This window comes from Pongo abelii, chromosome X (genome assembly GCF_028885655.2).
Source record: "Pongo abelii isolate AG06213 chromosome X, NHGRI_mPonAbe1-v2.0_pri, whole genome shotgun sequence".
Taxonomy (NCBI): domain Eukaryota; kingdom Metazoa; phylum Chordata; class Mammalia; order Primates; family Hominidae; genus Pongo; species Pongo abelii.
In genome coordinates this window covers 138,383,934-138,404,923 of record NC_072008.2, presented here as the reverse complement: position 1 = coordinate 138,404,923, position 20,990 = coordinate 138,383,934, and the positions used below count along the sequence as shown (strand labels likewise).

General features: G+C 36.8%; 1 protein-coding gene across 10 annotated transcripts in view; it reads left to right on the top strand.

Moving 5' to 3' along the window:
- The window catches only part of MBNL3 (muscleblind like splicing regulator 3), a 122,549-nt gene that overhangs the window by 65,168 nt on the left and 36,391 nt on the right, over positions 1-20,990 (top strand). The window contains exon 1 of one of the 10 annotated variants that reach the window (XM_054545074.2): positions 19,180-19,200. The exons of the other annotated variants lie outside the window; for them this stretch is intronic. Coding sequence (XP_054401049.1) covers positions 19,189-19,200 — 12 coding nt within the window. The 5' untranslated portion in view covers positions 19,180-19,188. Of the gene's footprint in view, positions 1-19,179; positions 19,201-20,990 lie in introns of those variants that run through there. 10 annotated transcript variants of the gene reach the window in all.

Here is a 20,990-nt window from a genome sequence, read left to right as displayed (position 1 = left end):
TTAGTAAACCAAAAGCATCCAGCTCTTATCACAGTCATGCTGCTCCACATGACATTGGGACTGTCTGTGAAGTTTTCTGGTTCTCCTTTACTTTTTGCACTTAAAAGTAAGGCGTGGATAAGCCAACTTTTCCTTTGCTAATCCCTCCCTCTTTTATTGTTTCTGATTCATGATAATTTAGATTAAGGCTTTATTAACCTTCATATTTAGTTCATGGACAATTATTTGGATAACTTGTTTTGAAAATAAGGCAGAAGAGAAGAATTTTTAGACAAAGTTACCTAACTTTGTGATACTAAACTTTGCTTAATTGCTGAGTGTCAAAACACTGAGCTGTCTCTGCTCCCTTGTCCATCCTCCTCCCCAAACACCGCATTGTTGAGTTTTCTGACCAGAACTGGGGATTATAACTGTGGCTGTGTATCACATCTTCACTGCATAAAACTCATTGATGTCTGATTCTGTTATATACTCATTAGTACGATGCCCTGGCCAGCTAGGAAGAAACCTGTCAAAATCAGCTGAAATATTGCAGTAGCAATTCAGCCTTATTATGGGTCAAGTATTTTATACAATAATTTGGAATCTAATCCAACTTATTTAAAGTGTTGTTTTATGGGATCGTAGCTCAAAATCATCTCTTCCTGGCCAAGTTGTAATTGGGCATCTGGTGAGAAAAGACCTGGGCTAGGGCCAGGCATGTATTCCCCAACTACTATTTGATGATACCATTAATACTGACCCTTTGCTACAGGAACTCCATTAAGTAGGAGAGATTTGGAAATTTGAAATTTGAAAACTATTGTATTTCAACTCTTTTGTCTAGAAGAAACTCTTAGATGTTAGGGTAATATACATCTGATCCTACTTGGTTAGTAAATAATCTCTTCATGTAGCATAGCTGAAATGAAGTCTTTTTCTCTATATCAGATTTTTTCGAAATGTGGATACAAGGTACTTCTGTGCATCCGGAAATAGCAATTAGTTCTTCTAGGAACATGACATTATTCATAGAACATTGTTTACCTACTGTTCTTTTTGCCTTTGCAGATGACCTTTCTGCATGTACCATCCTTGAGGTGACCCTTGTTTTCCTCTATCTCAGTGTGTCACTTGGTCCCTGACTTATGGGGTTATATATTCCAGAGGAATCTTAGCTGTCTGCTATTTTCTGTAAATACTCTTTTTTTTCTTCAATGTTTATTCTGCTACATAATCAGTCTTCAGTTTCTTAAATTTATGGTTTTTTTTTTAAATTTTTGATGTCTAATCCAGATTTGCAGTCCTGCTTGGGTTTTCAATGTTTTTATTTCTGTGCCTTCAATTCTCACCCCAGGGTCAAGTTTTACTGCTAGATGTCATTACAAGTTTATCTCACATTTTTTGCCATTTTTCTTGATATTGTTTTCTTTAAAGTCAGTAAACAATTCCATTTGTTTTTCATCCTTTTATTTTCTAAATGATCTCCAGTATTTGGATTGAACCATGTTGTATCTAGAGATAGAGTAAATCATTTTTCGGTATCTTGTTTATGATGAGTTTATGTAAAATTGCTTAATGTCATGTCTAATCTGTTATTTAGTTAAGTAGATATGGCTACAGAATCTATCTGTTAGAAACAGTTTTGCAGCTATAACTCGGTCATAGGCGTTTAAATGTATGCCTTAAATTGGATTTTTGTCTATCATAAATAAGCTTTTTTCTGTTGAAGCTCAAATTTTTTTTTAACCCACTGGAAATTGGTAGAAAATAAATTAGGCTTTGCTTCTACCTATATTCTTATGAGTAGATAGTGGACAATGAAGGCAGTTTCCACATTGAAAACTGTACAAAAATTTGAAAATGTAAAGTCCACAGTAATATAAATGTATTACATATGACAAATTCCCTTTAATTCCATTAAATATGACAAAAAACAAGACATATCCTATGTATCAGCCATGATTTGTTAGCTAACGGAATGGTAGTAATGTTCTAATTTCTGTCTTAGCATGCAAAAATGCAAACAGAAAACCTTTTTCTGTGACTTTAAACTCTTTAACCATCTTTTATATGCATCTAAATACAGTGAGTAGATGACAATGTAGTATCAACAATCTCTTAGCTCCAAATACTTTTTAGAGAACTCATTTTTAAAAACCACATTGTTTTAAGACCACATTGTCACACTGTCTTAATATCTTTGTTCATCTTCCTATTTGTGAAAGATAGTAAAACAGAAGTAACAATTTGAGGATTTTTAATAGCTCCATGTACTCTGTGTTCTTGTTTTAAATATTTCACAAATACCTATCCTAGGAGTTGTTCCACTTAACAAACTTAATTTTTTCCAGCTTTTATAAAAATGTAATCTCTAGAGTTTCTGCAATTTCCTGGTTATTTTACTTTTTTTACTAACCAAAAAAAGTGTTCTATATAGAACGAAATTCAGTCTTAACTTCAGTATTACTAACAAATTTTAAAACCATAGCCATCTTTAATCTCCCAGTACCCCACTGTAGGAAGAATTTGACTTTGGAATATTGTCTCATTTTTCAAAGGAGCCTGAGAAGTAGTTTTGGAAAATGCCTTTTTCTTGGGTGAACTGTAGATGTAACCACTGAAAATATCTGAAATGAAACATTCTATCAGCAAGTGGCATAAACATTGAAAATGCTGCCTTGTCACACATAACAGTTCTAACAAGGGCTCCTTATGTCATGGGAATCCTACTACCTCTGTTTATCTTCATATGAGAGCAAGCAGCAGCACTGAATTTGTGAGACTATTTGGTTGTGGTTTCCTAGAAGGATTTGTATAAATGTCAGGGGTTATTTAATGCTGAAATTCCTGTTAAATCCATTAAGAATTGTATGTACATTCAATTCCCCAAAGAAATGATTCATTCAACAAACATTTATTGCAACCTCTTACTTGTTAGGCACTGGGCTCAGTAATGTGGAGAATACAAAGTTAGGAAAGATGTGGTTCTTGCCTGACCTTTTAGTAAGAGGTTACTTGTGTTATATGCCATAAGCCAGATACAAACTAACAGCTAAAACAGTCTAAGGGCACAGGTAGGGACTGGGATTATATTCAGCATTGGTGGTTGAAGATGCAGTCATGGGAGAGACACTGTTTGAGGTGTTCTTTGAAGAAGCAATAGGAAGGTATTCCAGGCAGAGGGGATAACCTGAGCAAAGATAGAGGGGGAAAACTGTGATACGTTTGGGGAGTTGAATGTTAAGTCAGAATGGCTGACGCATAAGAAATGACACCATCAGCTTGTGCAAAAAAAGATAGAAAAAAAGAGACTGGCAAGAGGAAGTACCTCTTAGAAAGTTGTTGAAGTACTGAAGGTATGAAATATTAAGGTTTTAATTTAGATGGTGGCGGTGGGAAGGGAAAACTAGCGATGGAATTGAGATTCAGATGAAGCCAACATGGTTAAGTAGAAAACAGTGGATATTTCCCTCCAGCCTACTGACCTTGTGCTCATCTTAACATCAGATTTCTTTGAAGTTGCAGTGAAAGTCTGCCATACTTTTTGTTTTGTTTTGCATTAGATGCTATCTTGTCCACCATCATATCTTTTGTGCCTAGTACATGTTAGGACTTGGAAAAATATTTGTTGAATGAAACATGAGATTGTTGAAACACTTTGAAAGAGGGAGAATAAATATGGGCTCAACTGAGAGGTACACAGAGATCTCTTCATCTGCAGCTGTACTTTCACTCCCAGTTCAGTTTTTACTCAAATATAGATGAAAATTGTATACACCCATGTGCCAACTTTCCTCACTCAACCACATTTTAACCTAGATTTGATGGCCTGCAAATTGCTGATATTTGCAAATTTAATTCCATCCCTTAGCATTATAGAAATGATAGTTGGCTAAATGATGTTGGATACTCTCCAACTGTTACATTTTGAGTGCTTTTACCTTATATACAGATTTTTTTTAAAAAAATTACCTGGCCATTGTTAAGTGTTATTTTTAAAATAATTAGTGTGATTATGTAGTAATAGTCTAGCATTTTTTGTCTTAAAATGTTTGAAGTTGAATTTTACAGCAGATGGGTAGCTTGCAAATCAAGGTATTCTTGGAAGCATAATGAGTGCTAATAAGGTGATTCTGAATCAAGTACGAGCTCATAATCTTCAAAAAGGGATTTTGTGGAAAAAGGTGACTGTCTAGTTCAAAAATATATATATTTAAAGTTTCATAAAGAACTCTTGTTCTAAATACACAATGACATTTTGAAAGTCCAAAAAGTTTGAACATAGAAAGACAAAGAAATATTATAATAGAGAGGGTCCATGAATTGACACTTCAAAAAAACCCCACAATAACTGTAATTTAGTCCAAGCAATATGCTTTTAAAAGAAATAGGAAAAATAATAAGAAAGTAATTTCAATATGGAAGTTTAAGAAAGGATCTCTAGGCTTATGTACTATATCTTGGAGTTTGTACAGTCAGCCCAGTCTCTTAGACTTTCTCCATGTTCATCTCCATTCCTGAATAATGATTGCTGGTTTTCTGAACAGGCGATCCTGAGATCTTGGTGCAGTCCTCAATAACCAAGGTATGATTCGGGTTTGGACAACTGACTCTGCTTTCAAAAACAGGGAAGGTGTCTGGAACATTTGAGAAAAGTGTTTCAACAACAACAACAACAAAACCTTAAAATGATTTTTAAATATTTAGCAGCATTCAGCTGGTGTCAACATTTGGCAATGATTTCCATAATTGTGACTAGCATATTTTAATAGGCAACTGACAGATAAAACAGAACCAAGACTGTCTCCCCCTTTTTCCAAATTCTTGAGGCCTCACTTTAGTGGCATGTGACATTTACTTCATCTTTGAAATGATAAAACATTTAAACATGTTTCACTTATTTCGCCCCAAATTTTCCTATTGTCCCACTAAAGAAATACCTTTAAAAAGTGACATTGCTTCCAAGTCAGAGATTTAAAAAAAAAAAAAAAAAAAAAAAAACAGAAGGAAAGAAGGAAGGAGGAAACGAGGGAGGGGGAGTGAGTGAAGAAAGAAATTAAGAGACACCCATTGAGAAAGGCTTTTCATTCTGAAATACTTCAGCTCCAATAATAATGTATTTGTAACAAAAACATAAGGAAAGTGTAATGAATAGAGTAACATACTCATGAAAAGAGGGTAATATAGGAGAGTGGGATTCCTCCACCCCCAAGAGAGAATTGTTTGTGCCATTTTTATCGCATATTTTTCATTATAAACTCCTCTGCTTTCGTTGAAGCAAAAATGAATAGCTGTGATTAATTATGGCCCAGAGAAGTTTCATTCTCCCCATGGAACTTGCTCTTCCTCATTTTCAACAGCACCACTAAACATGCACCACTAGTTGCCTTTGATCTCCCTACTGTTCACAACCTCCAAGCAGGCGTCAAGTCCTAGGTCCCCCACCAGCACAACTACTCATGCCTCTGTAGTTATGGGAGAGAGAAGATTTGTAAACTCTTTGTGGGCAGTTTCCATGGCATAATCTTCTTCATTTCTTCCACAGTATCTAGCACAGTTTTTACTTTTATGCAGGAGAGGTATTAAACAGTATGTCTTCTTTTATCAGGCTACAGGAGCAAATGCAATTCAGTACATTTTCCTATTTAGTGTGGTTGCCAGAAAGCTCACAGCTACCTTTTGGGCCCAGCTGCAGCAATTAACCTTAGTCTAGAATTTTGAAGTTTTTGATACAATTATCTCCATTGTTCTACCTTCCCCATTATATCAGTCTTTACAGTTACTGTAATAATCTTACTTCAAAAATATCTTTCCTGAAGGTCATTTTGAAGCCTTTTGGGAAGAATGTAATTATCTAAGTAGTAAGAGAGCAAGTCAACAAGAGAAGGGGCTAATTCCATTTCTGCATTTCTTATTTGCAGCTTATAAGGCTATCTGAGTGATTTTCATTTGGACATGTTAATGTATTCCAGGCATTCCAGTATGGTTAACTGGGGGCCTTAGTTTAAAATGGGCTTCCAGTGATACTCAGAAGTAAACCAAATGCAGCTGGGGCTACTCGTAAAACAGAAAGGAATAAATAACAAATACTTGAAACTCCTTAGACGTTTACTTTCTTTCATTAGGAAAAAAGGAGAAAGGGTTGTATGAGATGTGTTTTTTCCTTACTTCCTCGCTGCAGGGTGCAATTGATGAACTTGTATTCAGTGCTTGTTTTGAGGTTTAGTAATCTATTGATACTTCAGCTTTTGATCATCTGTGCTGAAATGCTGTGGTCAGCATTAAATTGTTTGCCTAATCAATGTGGAAAGTATTTTCCTCCTTTTAGCTTGTCTTTTTCTAGGTATCTTTTTTTTAGGGGTGAGGAGAAGCGGTAATGTTCTCAAATGATTGGGATTTCTGTAGTGAGTAAAGGTGTGAGTTTATTGGAGAGCTGAGGGGCAGTTTTTAAAGAATCCTTTATTCGTTCAAATTTGGGTACACAGAAAACATTTAGAAAACACTTTGGAAATGTTTATACAGCAAATGTAAGCAACATACAATACAGAGCTCTCATATACATACTTACCATCATAACTAATAGCCCTACTTTGTAAACAGAAAGTGAATATGTTTCCTAGGAGTAGTAGAATAGATTTTGAGAAGGCCAATCCTTCATGACCTAGACCGGCCTTCTTTTACGTGGCTGCTAACATCATTACTCATGTCAGAGATGTAGAATGAAGGTGTCCAAATTTCTTCAGTATAACCTTTTGGAAACTGAATTATCAGTACCATAATAAAATGTGTAGCAAATAACTAAATCCATTATCGGATAGGACAACATTCCCTTAGAGCAGGGGTTCTCAAAAGTGTGGCAGACTAGCAACATCAACTTCACCTGGACACATTTAGAAATGTAAATTATCACCTCACCCACACCTACTGAATCAGAAACTCTGTGGGGAGGCCTGGCACTTTGTGTTTCAAGAAACTCTGCTGGTAATTCTGGCAAACACTGAAGTTTGGGAACCATTAGTTTAGAGAAAACCATAATTGGTTTAGCAGGGTGTCAATTAAGGATGATGTTTCAAAGCTTCATAATTCTAAGGATTCTGTGTTGTTCCTCTAATGCCTCCTCCTTCCTCACCACTTGTTCAAACGGCCCTTTCTTGATATATATTCAGATCTGTTGGAAGGGAAATGATGTCTATTCTGGAAGACTTAATGTTTCTTTGGGAGACCTATTATATTTTCCCTCCAAGGAGCATCACAATGCTTTTTAGCTGAGAAAAGGCTCTGAGAGGTATTGCATGAAAGACAGTTTAGTTCTGTTAACTGCGTGTTAGTGCAGTTTAGTTCTGTTTAACCCAACAATTTCTCTAAATCCTTTGATCACAGAAGCCTATCTTTGTGGAGCATAGAGAAACTTATGGAATGCTACATAACAGGTGACTGGGCAAGAATCATGCTGGTGTCTAAATGTGTGGAACCCAAAAGAAATGAAGTTATTTTAATTATTTGACTATTATAACCCTTTGAAAGGATTAGTGACTTTTTTGTACCCCAAAAGGTGTATTGTAGGTGTTGCTAGCTGCCACACGTGGACCTTCAAATTTTCATATGTAGCAACTGTGAGAACAAAAGTGTGTGGTGTGTATATGTATACACACACACACACACATAGTATATTCAGGCATTTCACATTTATATGAGTCAATCTTCCATAAGGTTAGCCTATTAAAATGAAAAATAAGAAAAATGAAAAATTAGCTCAAACATTTATAAACAGTTTTCTAACGAGATTCAATTTTATTATTTTACCAATTTATTTAAATGATATTTAAAATCACTTCGCTACAATTTTTTTTTAAATATTTTAAGCACCATTAACATCTTTTATAGTCTCTTATTTGGCTTTGTCTTTCTAACTTACCAGGAAAAAATGACTCGCCTGGTTTCTTGTTATCATTTTAATATATGTTATAAGTAAAATATAACAGTACCCATGGCAAAATTAGAATAAAAATAGTACCAAGTAGAGTGTGATGCTCTATGCTTTTTTATATAATACAAATGACTTTGAATGTTTCATTCATTATGATTTTAAAGTGGATGTTCGTTACGCTAAATCTTAAAGAAGCTTGTGATGGTAAAAGAGTGTCTCTTGACTAGATAAACTAGTCTCCTAAGTGGGCACTGGCTTATTACCACTTGAAAAGAAGCAATAATTCTTTTTTTTTTTTTTTTTTTTTTTTTTAAAAATACCAACTTTCCTCCATTTATTAATCTATTCCAAGGGATATGAAGAGAGGCAAAAGAGCCCTGAGAATATATTTTCCTTCATAATTTAGGGAAACAAACAATGAGGCAATTCAAAGATCAAGATGAGATTTACATACTGTATAAAACCTTCACCCATGAAAGACTTTTAAGTGCACAGAATCGCATATTTTGATTGCTGATTTTATACATCTCTGTTAAGGATAAAAATAAAACATAGTTATTTATGAGGATGAGATTAAAGCTTGGATATGCTTTTTTATCCTCTGCCTTTTCACCTAGAATACTACTAAGTTTTGGGAACAGTGACTGTTTGATAATAATATCCAGTTCTAATAAGAGAAGTGTCCTCAGTTTCCTAACATTATACGTATATAAATTCCCTCCCTAGGCACATAGTAATTTATATTACTCATATAATTGGTAATTACTCTATGATAATATATTACCTCTTTTAGGGAAGTAGAATGATTTAAAGTAGTTATAATCTGTCAAAGTTATTATACTTAATTCTCGGGAAATATTTTAGTTCTGTTGTAAAGAAGTAATAAAGAAAAATATATTTTTTACATTTTGTACTGATTTTACTTCCAAAACAGACTAAATTTTACTTTGTTCCTTTTTTCTTTCAAAGCACCTGGAAAGTATGTAGGGGCAGGAATTATTTCTAGAGAAGTTAACACGATTGGAGAATAATTTACCGATGATCTAAAACTAATTAGAATTAAGGGCACTTGAATCTCAGCTTAGCAATCTTTCTAATAAAATACTGTGTTCCTATTGAAACTTAAATTCATTTCTTCTTGGGAACAAATACATTAGAGGACAAAGTATGAACAGCCTGTGACCTGCTTCCAAAACAGTTGATTCATATAACATATACTTTTGGATTCTGCATTCTCAGTTGTCTAGTCACTTTTTATTTTTTCTGAGACAGGGTCTCACTCTGTTGCCCAGGCTGGAGTGCACTGGCAAGATCATGGTGAGAGACAGGACTAGCTGGATTTCCTAGGCCGACTAATAATCCCTAAGCCTTGCTGGGAAAGTGACCGCATCCACCTTTAAACACGGGGCTTGCAACTTAGCTCACACCAGATCAATCAGGTAGTAAAGAGGGCTCACTAAAATGCTAATTAGGCAAAAACAGGAGGTAAAAAAAAAAAAAAAATTGCCAATCATCTATCGCCTGAGAGCACAGGGGGAGGGACAATGATGGGGATATAAACCCAGGCATTCCAGCCGGCAATGGCAACCCCCTTTGGGTCCCCTCCCATTTTATGGAAGCTCTGTTTTCACTCTATTAAATCTTGCTCTTGCACACTCTTCTGGTCCATATTTGTTACCGCTTGAGCTGAGCTTTCACTTGCCATCCACCACTGCTGTTTGCCGCCCTCACAGACCCGCTGCTGACTTCCACCCCTCCAGATCCGGCAGGGTGTCCTCTGCGCTCCTGATCCAGCGAGGCGCCCATTGCCGCTCCCGATCAGGCTAAAGGCTTGCCATTGTTCCTGCATGGCTAGTGCCCAGATTCGTCCTAATTGGGCTGAACACTAGTCGCTGGGTTCCACGGTTCTCTTCTGTGACCCATGGCTTCTGTTAGAACTATAAGACTCACTGTGTAGCCCAAGATTCCATTCCTTGGAATCCATGAGGCCAAGAACCCCAGGTCAGAGAACAAGAGGCTTGCCACCATCTTGGAAGCAGCCGGCCACCATCTTAGGAGCTCTAAGAACAAGGACCCCCGGTAACAATGGCTCACTGCAGCCTCAGCCTCCCGGGCTCAGGTGATCTTCTCATTTTAAAAAGCTGTGGAGAAACCTAAATGATAAATCACAGAATAGAATTGATGTGTTTATTTTATTGGCATGTTTACATGATGCAGCCACATATTAATTTGTATTTGAAACCCTTTAGTTTTATTTTGTGAATAATGTTTGCTTAACCAAAAATAAACTGACAATAAAGAAAAGAAAAGAAAGAAACATAACTTGTATATTTGAAGCACTGAAAAAGTCAAACCCTAGTGCCTAGGGCCGCAGATCATCACCTCCACTTTGCAGTATCTCAAAATATATCTACTTTACGGTCATTTAACTAAAACCTCCTCTGAAACTGAGCTTTCGGTGGGGTAGTCTTTTGTGAAATGGTGTGTGCAGTTCATGTGCGTTCTCATTTGCCTTTGTCCTTAGGGGAATGAAATGCTTCAGAAGAACGCTTTGTACCATTTTGTGTTAAGGTTGATCTTTTCTCATCATTTGGAGACTTTCTCTGCTTTGTGATAGTGTCGAACCTACAGCACTCCCTTGTCATCTGAGTAAACTTGCTTCTGAATGGCACTGTGGTGTTTTTAAAAGATTCTTCTCTTAGGGAGGTGATGATAGTCATGAAGTTCACAGACCACCTCTTTTGTTGAGTCCTACTTCTATCAGTTCTCAATCTCCATGGGATGTTGCTGGACTGTTACTTTTGTCAAGTCATGGCCGTTTATGCTTAAGCCCTCATGACCCAACTCCTGATAACTGGACATTGCTTCTCCCAAACCAACTAGCAAAATGCTACTGTGCAAACATTTACTAAAAAGCTATGTTAACAGATAACATGTTTATGCTGATTGTTCTGCTTCAGGAATTATGGAAGGTTATTTCTAACATTTGGTTACCTAGGGCCAGGTATAGTGGCCCTCACCTATAATCCCTAGCACTTTGGGAGGCTGAGGTAGGTGGATCGCTTGAGCCCAGGAGTTCTAGACCATCCTGTGCAACACGGGGAAACCCCATCGTTACAAAAAATACAAAAATTAGCTGGGCATGGTGGGAGGATTACCTCAGCCTGGGGAAGTTGAGGTTACAATGAGCTATGATGGTGCCACTGCACTCCAGCCTGGGCAACAGAGTGAGACTCTATCTTAAAAAACAAAACAAACAAACAAAAATAAACACATTCAATTGCCTTGTCTTATTCATTCTCAAGTCATCCAAAATCCCTGGGTTTTGAATAAAATAAATTTGCCATAAAATTGGGCTAGTAACTAGTGTCTGGACATACCTAACAGCCAGTTGATATGCAGTCTTTGTTATAATCTTAGAGGGAAAGTGGTAGCCCAGACAGTATAAATATTTGAACCAGCTCATTCCTCTATTTAGAACTATCACAGTATTATGAAGCACAGTATCTTGATTGAGTATGAGCTCTGGACACAGAGCACATAGGTTCAAATCCCAGCTCTGCTACTTATTAGTTATGTCAGCTTGGGCATGCGTCTTCACTTCTCAGTGCCCCCGTTTCCTCAATTGTGAAGATTAAATGAGTTAATGCGCATAAAGCACTTTGAACAATGCCTGGCATGTGGTAAATCCACAATAAAGTTAGCCATTAATATTAAGGTGGACATGGTGTGAAGAAATGGAAACCAGTTTACAGTATTCTAAAAATCTCTCAAATTAGTTTTGTTTTTATAACTAGTTTTGTTTTTAAAATTAGTTTATGTTTTATGACTACTTTCATGATATTAATAGAAAATATAATTTTACAGGGGCCTCAACCTGGTGTCTAAATGTGTATCAACAATTGTCTCATGCCAAGTAACATGAGCTAAAGCTGTATATACAATATCTGCAGCTTATTCATAAGTGATCTGAATTAGTTAACATCAAAAGGATCATTTGACCTTATATGCAAGAGTCTAGTATACCAAGTCTGCAAAACATGAAACAATGTAAAACCAAATTAATAGTCTAGTTATCTTTAGTAGAAAAATGAGTGTAAAAGATTAGCACACTGATGTTTTACACTATCTAGTTTCTTTCACTCTATCCACTTTGTCAAAATCTTTGAGAATGGAATTTGATTTACCTTATATAACAGACATAAACTGACTTATTTTTTTTTTTCAGAAAGACATGTTTTCTGAAGTTTTCTTATTTTATCTTGATTTTGAGGGAAAGCACAATGGAGCTAGAGGAGATTTATTTTATTTATTTTTCTTCACCAAAATAAGGATTCCGCTAATTAAAAGGCACTGACTAGAATATCACCATGGCCTGAATGACCCCAGAAATCTTTTTGTGCTTAATATAAAGGATGCACATTTTTAATGAACACTACATCCTTAGACATGTACTGCTCTTCTAATAAGTCTTGTTCCAGCTGTTTAAATTGACTAAGGGAGTACAGTTCATAGATTTTGAAGCTAACTAATTAACTCTCTGTTCTTTGCTTTATTTTTTTCTTGTTTTGGGTGTGGAGACATGCATCCTTTGGCAGTGGTCATATTTCAACTTCTTCTCTGTAAGGCCATGAGACATTTATGGTTGAGGCATTGATTTATTTTAAAGCAAAAAGCCTCCCTTTATCACTATTTTCTTTAACCCCATTTCTAGTTACATTGTTTGTGGAGGGCCTTGTTTAGTTCTTTAAATATTGGGAACAGTTTCATCATCATTAAATATTAACTGCTCACTGGAAGCAGAAGCTGAGCTTAATTAAGGTTGCAGTATTTACTAAATTAGACTGGGAGAGAAACATTTTAAGACACACACATATATGAAAGAGAGAGAGAGAGAGAGAGAGAAAAATAAATATTTTAAAGTAATCTCAGCAGTTTCATTAGAGCTTTGTCAATTGTGTTCACATATCTGAAACATTTCATCCCAAATGAAAGTTACATTTTGGATGAAACTTAACATACTTGGTAGATATTCAGGCCAGGCAGAATAGATCTTTATTTTTAGAAGAGAAAGCATTTGTATCAATACCTTGTTTTCATGTCTGTAGAACAAAAACAAACAGTAAGTTGGCCTAATTTTCAGATGCTTTTTCAAAGAATCACTTGGCTAAAAATGCCACTTAAATACACGATACATTTAGAGTTTGGAATTTTCCTGGGCATATGCCTGATACTCTAAATTACATACAATTATATTTTATTTGTAATTAATAATTATTATGGGAACATAATAGTTGTGCATATTTGTGGGATACATGTGATATTTTGATACAGGCATACAATGTGTAATGATCAAATCAGGGTAATTGGGATATCTATCACCTCAAACCTTTATCATTTCTTTGTGTTAGGAACATTCCAATCCTACTCTTTTAGTTATTTTAAAATATACAATAAATTGTTATTAACTATAGTCACCCTATTGTGCTACTGAATACTAGACCTTATTCCTTCTACCTAACTGTATTTTGTACCCATTAACCATCCCCTCTTTGTAAACCCCTTCTCACTACCCTTTGCAGCCTCTGGCAACGATCATTCCACTCTATCTCCATGAGTTGAGTGGTTTTTTTTGTTTTGTTTTGTTTTGTTTTGTTTTTTAGCTCTCGCATATTAGTGAGAAACGTGCAGTATTGATCTTTCTGTGCCTGGCGTATTTCACTTAACATAATGTTCTCCACTTCCAATCATGCTGTTGCAAATGACAGGATTTTGTTTTTCTTTATGGTTGAATAATATTCAATTGTGTATATGTACCACATGTTCTTTATCCATTCTTCCATTGATGGAAACTTAAATTGATTCCATATCTGGGCCATTGTGAATAATGCTGCAATAAACACAGGGGTGCATCTCTTTGAAATACTGTTTTCCTTTAGGATAGATACCCAGCAGTGGGATTGCTGGATCATATCCTAGTTCTATTTTTAGTTTTTTGGAGAACCTCCATACTGTTTTTTTTTTTATATATATAGTGGCTGTGCTAATTTACATTCTCACCAACAGTTGCCTACTTTCCTACAATTTTAATAACAAGTTAGCACAAACGTTTCAATAGAACTTTTGGTGATGAAATATATATTTTCCCTAACAAAATATAAACTTAGTCCATGCCTCAAAAGTATTTTAATCACAGTCCATGTCACCAAGTAAAAACTTTCTGCATGGAAATTCCATTTTTGGTGTTAGGTTGGTAGTAGGATAGGAGTGTGAGGAAAATGCTTATTCTGAAGTGGAGACATTTGATCTCATTGGGGGATTGAAACATAATTTCACACTGATTAATTCACCCTGTAAACAATCATTTTGGTACCATGTTTTACATTTCTTTATCTGAAAGAAGATTCATGTTTCACAAAAGAGGAACTGATTTTCATCTTTGTACCGCTAATTTCAAAATGCAGAGGTAAATCAATAGCTATATCTACCCTTTATATAAAGTTTGAGTGGAGAGATATGTGGCTGGTTATAAAGACATAATTATTTAATTTATTCTGAGCAGCACACTGAGCCCTGCAAAGATATTGTTTAAATCTGAACAATAATCAGTGCCTTTCTCACCTTATACTCTTCATATACATTTGTAAGATATTTTTGCAAATTAAATTCTTCTTTGAAACTTTTCATTTTATTTAGAGACAGGAAATTTAATTTTGCCAAGTGGAAACCCCAAGGTTTAAGGTTAGTGCAAAACTAAAACCATTTGGAATTGAGGAGATTGCCCAATACCTTCTGACTTCCCAGGTTTCAGTACAGCGAAAACTCACTTGAGACCCTTAAGTCATGGAAAGCCTAAAATAATTAGCATGGTTTCAAGGGGCAGAAGTCACAATGTAGGAAAGCCAGTTAGGCAGAGAAGGCTTGACGTTCTTATTTCAGAAGTTCCTTGACTAAAGCCTTCAAATGAAAGAAGAAAGCCATGGCAACCATTTGGAAAGATCTGACGAAACTTACAGCTTTGAAAAGGGGTGTTGGGAAGATGATTGTGGGATGTTACTTTGCAATCATAGGAAAATATCCATCTTGTTAGATTTGGGAGATCAGGGATGGGCAAAAATGGCATTTCAGCAGAAGAGCCATTTTTGGGGAGTTCACTCTATTTTTCTATTTAAGAGAAATCAAAATGAAAATACTAAGGAAAACTAACTTGACCTGTAAAACACCATACAACTTGGTTTAAGCTTTAGTTTCTTTACCTGTAGAATGAGGAAGCTGGATTAGATCAGTATTTTCCTAAGGGTATACTAAAAAGAGATGTTAACGGAAATATGATGAAAAAAGGGGGGATGGTTTGTGAGTTAAACAATGTTGGGAAATGCTGGGTTAACAAAGGTAACCAGGTTTCTTTACTTTAGGACATGTGAGAGACTTTATCATACTCTTGTGTATTGTCAGCCTACAAGAGAGGAATATAAAGTGACATTTCTTATACCCGATTGACCAGTGAACCCAGCGTTTGAGGTTCCTCTCTTGGGATTTGTTGTCTGTGGTACACACTCTGGCAAATGCTGGACTAAATGATCTCTAAGAGCCTTTCCAGCTTTACTATTTGATCTTTCTATGATATGCCCATAAACATATAAACTTCCCCAGAGCAGTACAATTTTACTATTTCTGACCTTATTAATTCTTAATCTTTGATCATTCCAATGAAAGAGTCTGCATTCTTAATGAAAAAATAAATTTAGGACTGTGTCTAGCAATTGCTTAAATGTTCACAATTGTAATGTGAGGCTATTATGGATTGCCATTTTTCTTGAATATATTATTTGGTTCATTAGAATTAGCCATACCTCTCTACTTTGTGCTCTCTTTTAATGTGAGTAATCAAGGATTGACTGAAAAACATATCTATGGAAATAATGGCTATTCATCTGCATGCTGTGAATCTGTACCTTTATAGCGCTTATGTGTGCATATAGAAACATGATGCTAAGTAGTTATTTCCCTGCACTTTAATTATTGACTTTTACTCGAATTTGAGTATTCCAAAGACAGGGCTGAAGAAAAAAAAAAAAAGATTAACCACCCCTCACCTCTGCACACATAAATAAAAACCTTAAAAAACTTAAAAGCCTCATCTTTATGTAACACCTCATATACTCAAAAATCTGTTCTGTAAATTCGGAGTTATGGGTTAGGCAGGTGTTGGTCACACACCATCCCCCTCTTCATCCTAGCCTAAAGGGGGAGCTCCAGTGGACATCGAGGGTATTTAAATATACTGTTGCGCCACCGGTGGGTGGGAAGGTGGAGTGGCTGCCAGGGTAGCGAGCCGTGTGAAGCTTTTGGTGGGAGGAGCTATGGATCAAAAATTGCTGTCTCCAACAGTCAACTTCCTTAAATTTCCTTGCAGCTGATCAGGTAAGCTGGGGCTGAGAGTGTCTTCTACTTTACTCTGGGCAAATGAAGGCCTGGGAGAGCCTGGGCTGATTCCATGGAGAGGGCTTCTAAGAATCTTAAGGTAAAGAGGTAAAATGGGTTTTCAAGGATTTGCCTTTATTGAGCTCAACTTATCAAGGCAGAAGAACAGAGTGGGAGAGGGCTGCCAGATAACATATTGTATGGGGCATACTTATACTAAAAAATTTTTTTTCACTGTTTATCTGAAATTCAAATTTACCTGGGAGTCCTGCATATTTATTTGATAAACCTGGCATCTCTAGAGAGGATCCTAAGCAGAAGCCCTAGCTGGGGAATAAAGGGGGCAAGCAGCTGGTACCCTCTTTGTCCTGGCTTCTAAATCGTTGTGGCAAGTGAGTGGATGGGGTGTCCAGAAAAAGGAGGTAAAGAAGCCTAGGAGCAGGAGATTTGACTAATGGGTCAGAGAGAAACACCTCCTTATGTTCTTTCTTAATGAAGTCCATGTAGAAGGAGCTTTTTGAAGTTATATGATTTTCTGTGTGTTTTATTTCTTGGAGTAACAAATTCAGTACCATTACTTTTTCTCTCCCTTTTTTTCCATTCTTGATGACATTTTATGTTGGCAGCTATCAGCTGCTCTAAAGACAGCGTCTAGGAATACTTTGCATCAGGAATGCCTTCTAACTTTTGATAACTTGGTACCAATGTGCTTCGTTGTGTTTGGGTTTTAATTTTATTCTGGTTGGCTGGTTTGTAAATAGATGATGCATTTTTGAAGAGCTTATAATTGACCAGTCATTCAGTTAATATTTTTCTACAGTGATGGACGGTATTCGATGAGAACCGAGGTAAAAAGTGTGTAAGTGGGGTGGAATAGGGCAGGAAGTAGATTTGGGTTATTAGTGAGGCAGGCTTGCTTTCACTGTGAACAGCTTCTGGGATTTTTTAGTGTTATTTGCTGTTCAAAAAATTTCTAAGAAAAAGATCAAGCTCATGATCATTTGGAAATAAATGTTTAATGTAAACAAAGCTAAGCATGGGTCATGAAGGAAAGCCGCAAATATTTTTCTTGTAAGAAGGCATATGCATTAGAGAGCCACAAGAAGGCCCCACCTGCTGTGATTTTCCTAAAGCCACCTTTGTCTTAGTAGCTTCAGGGAATTTGACTTGCGGCTTGTTCAGAGAAATTCAGGATGGGGGGTGGGGCAGTTGGAGAACGCAGTTTTTTTCTAAACTGACCCTGGAAATGCAGGGCCCTCCTGGGCAGGCCCAGGTGCTGATTAGATATGGATCTGCTGCTGGCTCCTTTATTCGTCCGGTGGGGCCCTATATCCTGAGGGCCTTTGTGGCCAGAGACCCCTTGGAATCAGACCAGAGTTTGTGTCTGTGGGTCTCATGGATTCATGTCACTTCTGGTTAAGTTATACTAAATTACTAGGATGTTTCAGCCGTAATGGTCACATATTCCTCAGGGTCTATATTCATAGGAAAAAAAAAAAGTTAGGAACTAGCTATTTTCTGGACCTGAATAGAATAACGGTTCATTTGAAACAGACAACCAGGAGCAGCCTCAGTCATGTGTTGACTATTGTTCTCTTCTTGGAGGGAGAAGAAAGAACTTATGAAAGAAAATAGCAAGAGAAACACTTGGGCTTCTAAGGCAGACTTAGTGTTATGCCCTATAAAATTATTCTCACAAAGTTCAACAAACGTTTACGGTGGGGCGACTATTCATCAGGCACACACACATCCCTGGAGATTGAAAGTGGAGGAAGATGTAGATCTGCCGTTATACAGGCTCAAAGTCTAATAGAGGAGACAAGCATGCAAACAATTTATCGATGTATACAGCGATAAGAGCTACGATAAAACTGAGTACAAGGTGCAGTTGGAAGCACAAAGGAGGGAGAGATAAATGGGGACAGGAATGGGGAGATGGTTCCAGGAAAATCTTTACAGAGGAAAAGTGATTTGAACTGAGAATCCGTATTGGGTAGTGAAAGTCTGGAAACTTGGCTTGTGTGCTTACTGAGCAGCTTATGAATTAGGACAAGTCACCTCACCCCTTTGGCCTTCACATTCTCTGTAAGATAAAGGTGCACAAGATGTTCCCTACAATCCGATTCAGTCCTAAACTGTTTCCATCCTGGGAATCAAATTATCTTAGTGGGCTATTTCAGAACAAAAGTGTGATTGTTGAGCCCAGTACTCCCTTTGTCACTGGGAGATCAAAATGTAAAAGTTCTGTGGGGGCAGATAGGCAAGAAAATTCTTCTGCTCTCACCCCAGCTTCTCGCTTATTCAAACTTGTTATCTGGTTCGCACCAAAGTCATTGCCCTGTCTATGTGTGTATGGGATGCGTCAAGAAAACAGAGTTGGGACAGCATGAAGAAGGTGGGTACAGTGCTGGGTGCAATGGTTGGGGGTACTTGGCTGGCCCTCTCCATGGGGGTCAACGTTCAGCCTCATTAATTTTGCCTTCATTATATTTAAGAAATGGTTTATTAAAGACTTTTCCCTCTAAATTTCTTGCCTGCATCTCACATTTAACTTAAAAGTTGTATGCAGAATTTTAAGGCTGCTCTTTGTGCATTTATATCAATATTTATAGATGATACAATATTTGGAGGAGAAAATGATGCAGGTTATCCATTTTTGTAAAGACAGAATTCTAAGAGGAAGAAAGTGGGAAATTTGCCAGTAGAATGCTGATATCTGGCTAATAACTCGTTGTATGTTGATCTTGACTCAGGTTTTTCCTAGCTTTAATAAATCTGTGATGCTTGCAGGAACTAGCCAAACTGGTACATATGATTTGTAATTCTGAAATCACTGTTACTTCCTCTGAGAAGCCATGTCTATGCATGTAAGTATGTTACGGTGGGGCACTATCATCAGAATTATTTCATTTAATCCATGATGATTAAAATGGAATAACAACATTTTTCTTCATAGAACAAATCATCTGTTGGGTGCCTTGGTTTAACATTTAACTTTTAACTGTTGGCAGTCTAGCAGATCAGTGAGATTATGTATTTGAAATAATCCAGTTATAATTGTATTTGAGAGAAGATATTTAGGATTTTTTTTCTCTCTAACTCCGTATGTATTTGAAGAAGCAAGTCATTCTGCAAACAGCTGTTTCTCTTAAGATACTGTGGCTGACAAAGGGTAATTTGCAGCCTCCCAGGTTCCTTTTCTTATTCTGATGTATGGTAGGGCTTTTTCTCATGAACATGAAGTACATTTCACAGGGTTTTTCTACCACCCAGTGCATGGGAAGTCTTGTGACAGACTCTGACTCTCATAACTCCCTAGACATAGGTGGGATTTGAATCTCTACAATAAGACTTTTCTCTTTTAGTCAAAGGCTTTGTATTCATTTGGGAGAAGCCTGAAGGTAGGAAGAAGGCAATAGATTGAATTTGGGAGGCTTTATAAATGTTCTGCAACGTATCCCTTTGTCTGTCATCAACTTCTTGATGCAGATGTACTTCAGAAATGTCGTCGGCTATTTTCTCCCCCTGCTTGCTGCTTTTTGAGTGCATTTTTCAAAGACAGTCGATGGGAAAGGGGAGCTGGAAGATTCATATGATTCATAGGTGTAGTAGCACTTATTTCAGCAGAGAATCGCTTTCCTATTGAATCACTTTGCTATTTTCTTAACTCGGTAACACAGTGAAAGACCAGATGAGAATGACATGTTTTTTAAGTCCAAAAGGAAATGGAAAAGGAGGGAAATTGAGGCAAGCATAAATGAGCTTGCACTCTAATCGCTTCAACGTTTCTTTAATTTTGAGTGTGTATGGGAGGGGGAGAGAGAGAGAGTTGATTTTCATGTCTTGACTCCCCTTAGCTGCTGATTTTAGTATGTAGCCTGCTCTGCCAGAGGATGGTGACATTTACAGAGTCATTTAAGACATGCTCTGATACTTTGCACTAGTGTGAGCCAACTCTGAACCTGTGGGTCTAGATCGGAAGAAGGAGGGCTTGGGACACCATTGACTTGGCTAGGGAAACGTGAAGGGTGATTTTTCAGAGCCAAGATGGCTGTTGGGCTATCACACCAAACTGTTATAGACCCAATGTGATAGGGTACCTTGTGGCCCATTCAGAGTGCTTAGGTGGCCTACAGAAATCGTTGGAACTTTCCTAGTACAGAGTCATTGATTTTCCAAAGGACAGAAACAATAGATGATTACCTACTCCACTGGGACAGTCCCTCCCTAATCCCCACACCATCCCAACCTTACATGCTTTACCAAAGCCTTAATTCTATACAAGGATTAAAAAACAAGTGTTAACAGATGTAAAAAACCAAGTTTGTTCTCTCCCAAACACCAATTAAAGTGTTTTGGCCTATAATTACGTTTGGGCCTCTTGAAGAATGAACGCTATGTAGAGGAGATTTATTATCACCAAGTGTTGTGCGTATAAATATATTATCCTGAGTTCTAAAGTCATTTTGAAAAAACAGGGGCATAGTTTTCTTTTGAAATGTTGTATTCCACGGATAATATAGATATTAAATTACTTGGTCTCCTCATCTATTGTTTGGATAGAGAATACAGATTTTTATTTTATTTTATAAGCCTTCTGGAACACAAGTAGCAGTCTCTGGTAAGATGGTGTTGCTATGCATTTGCGTTGTTATAG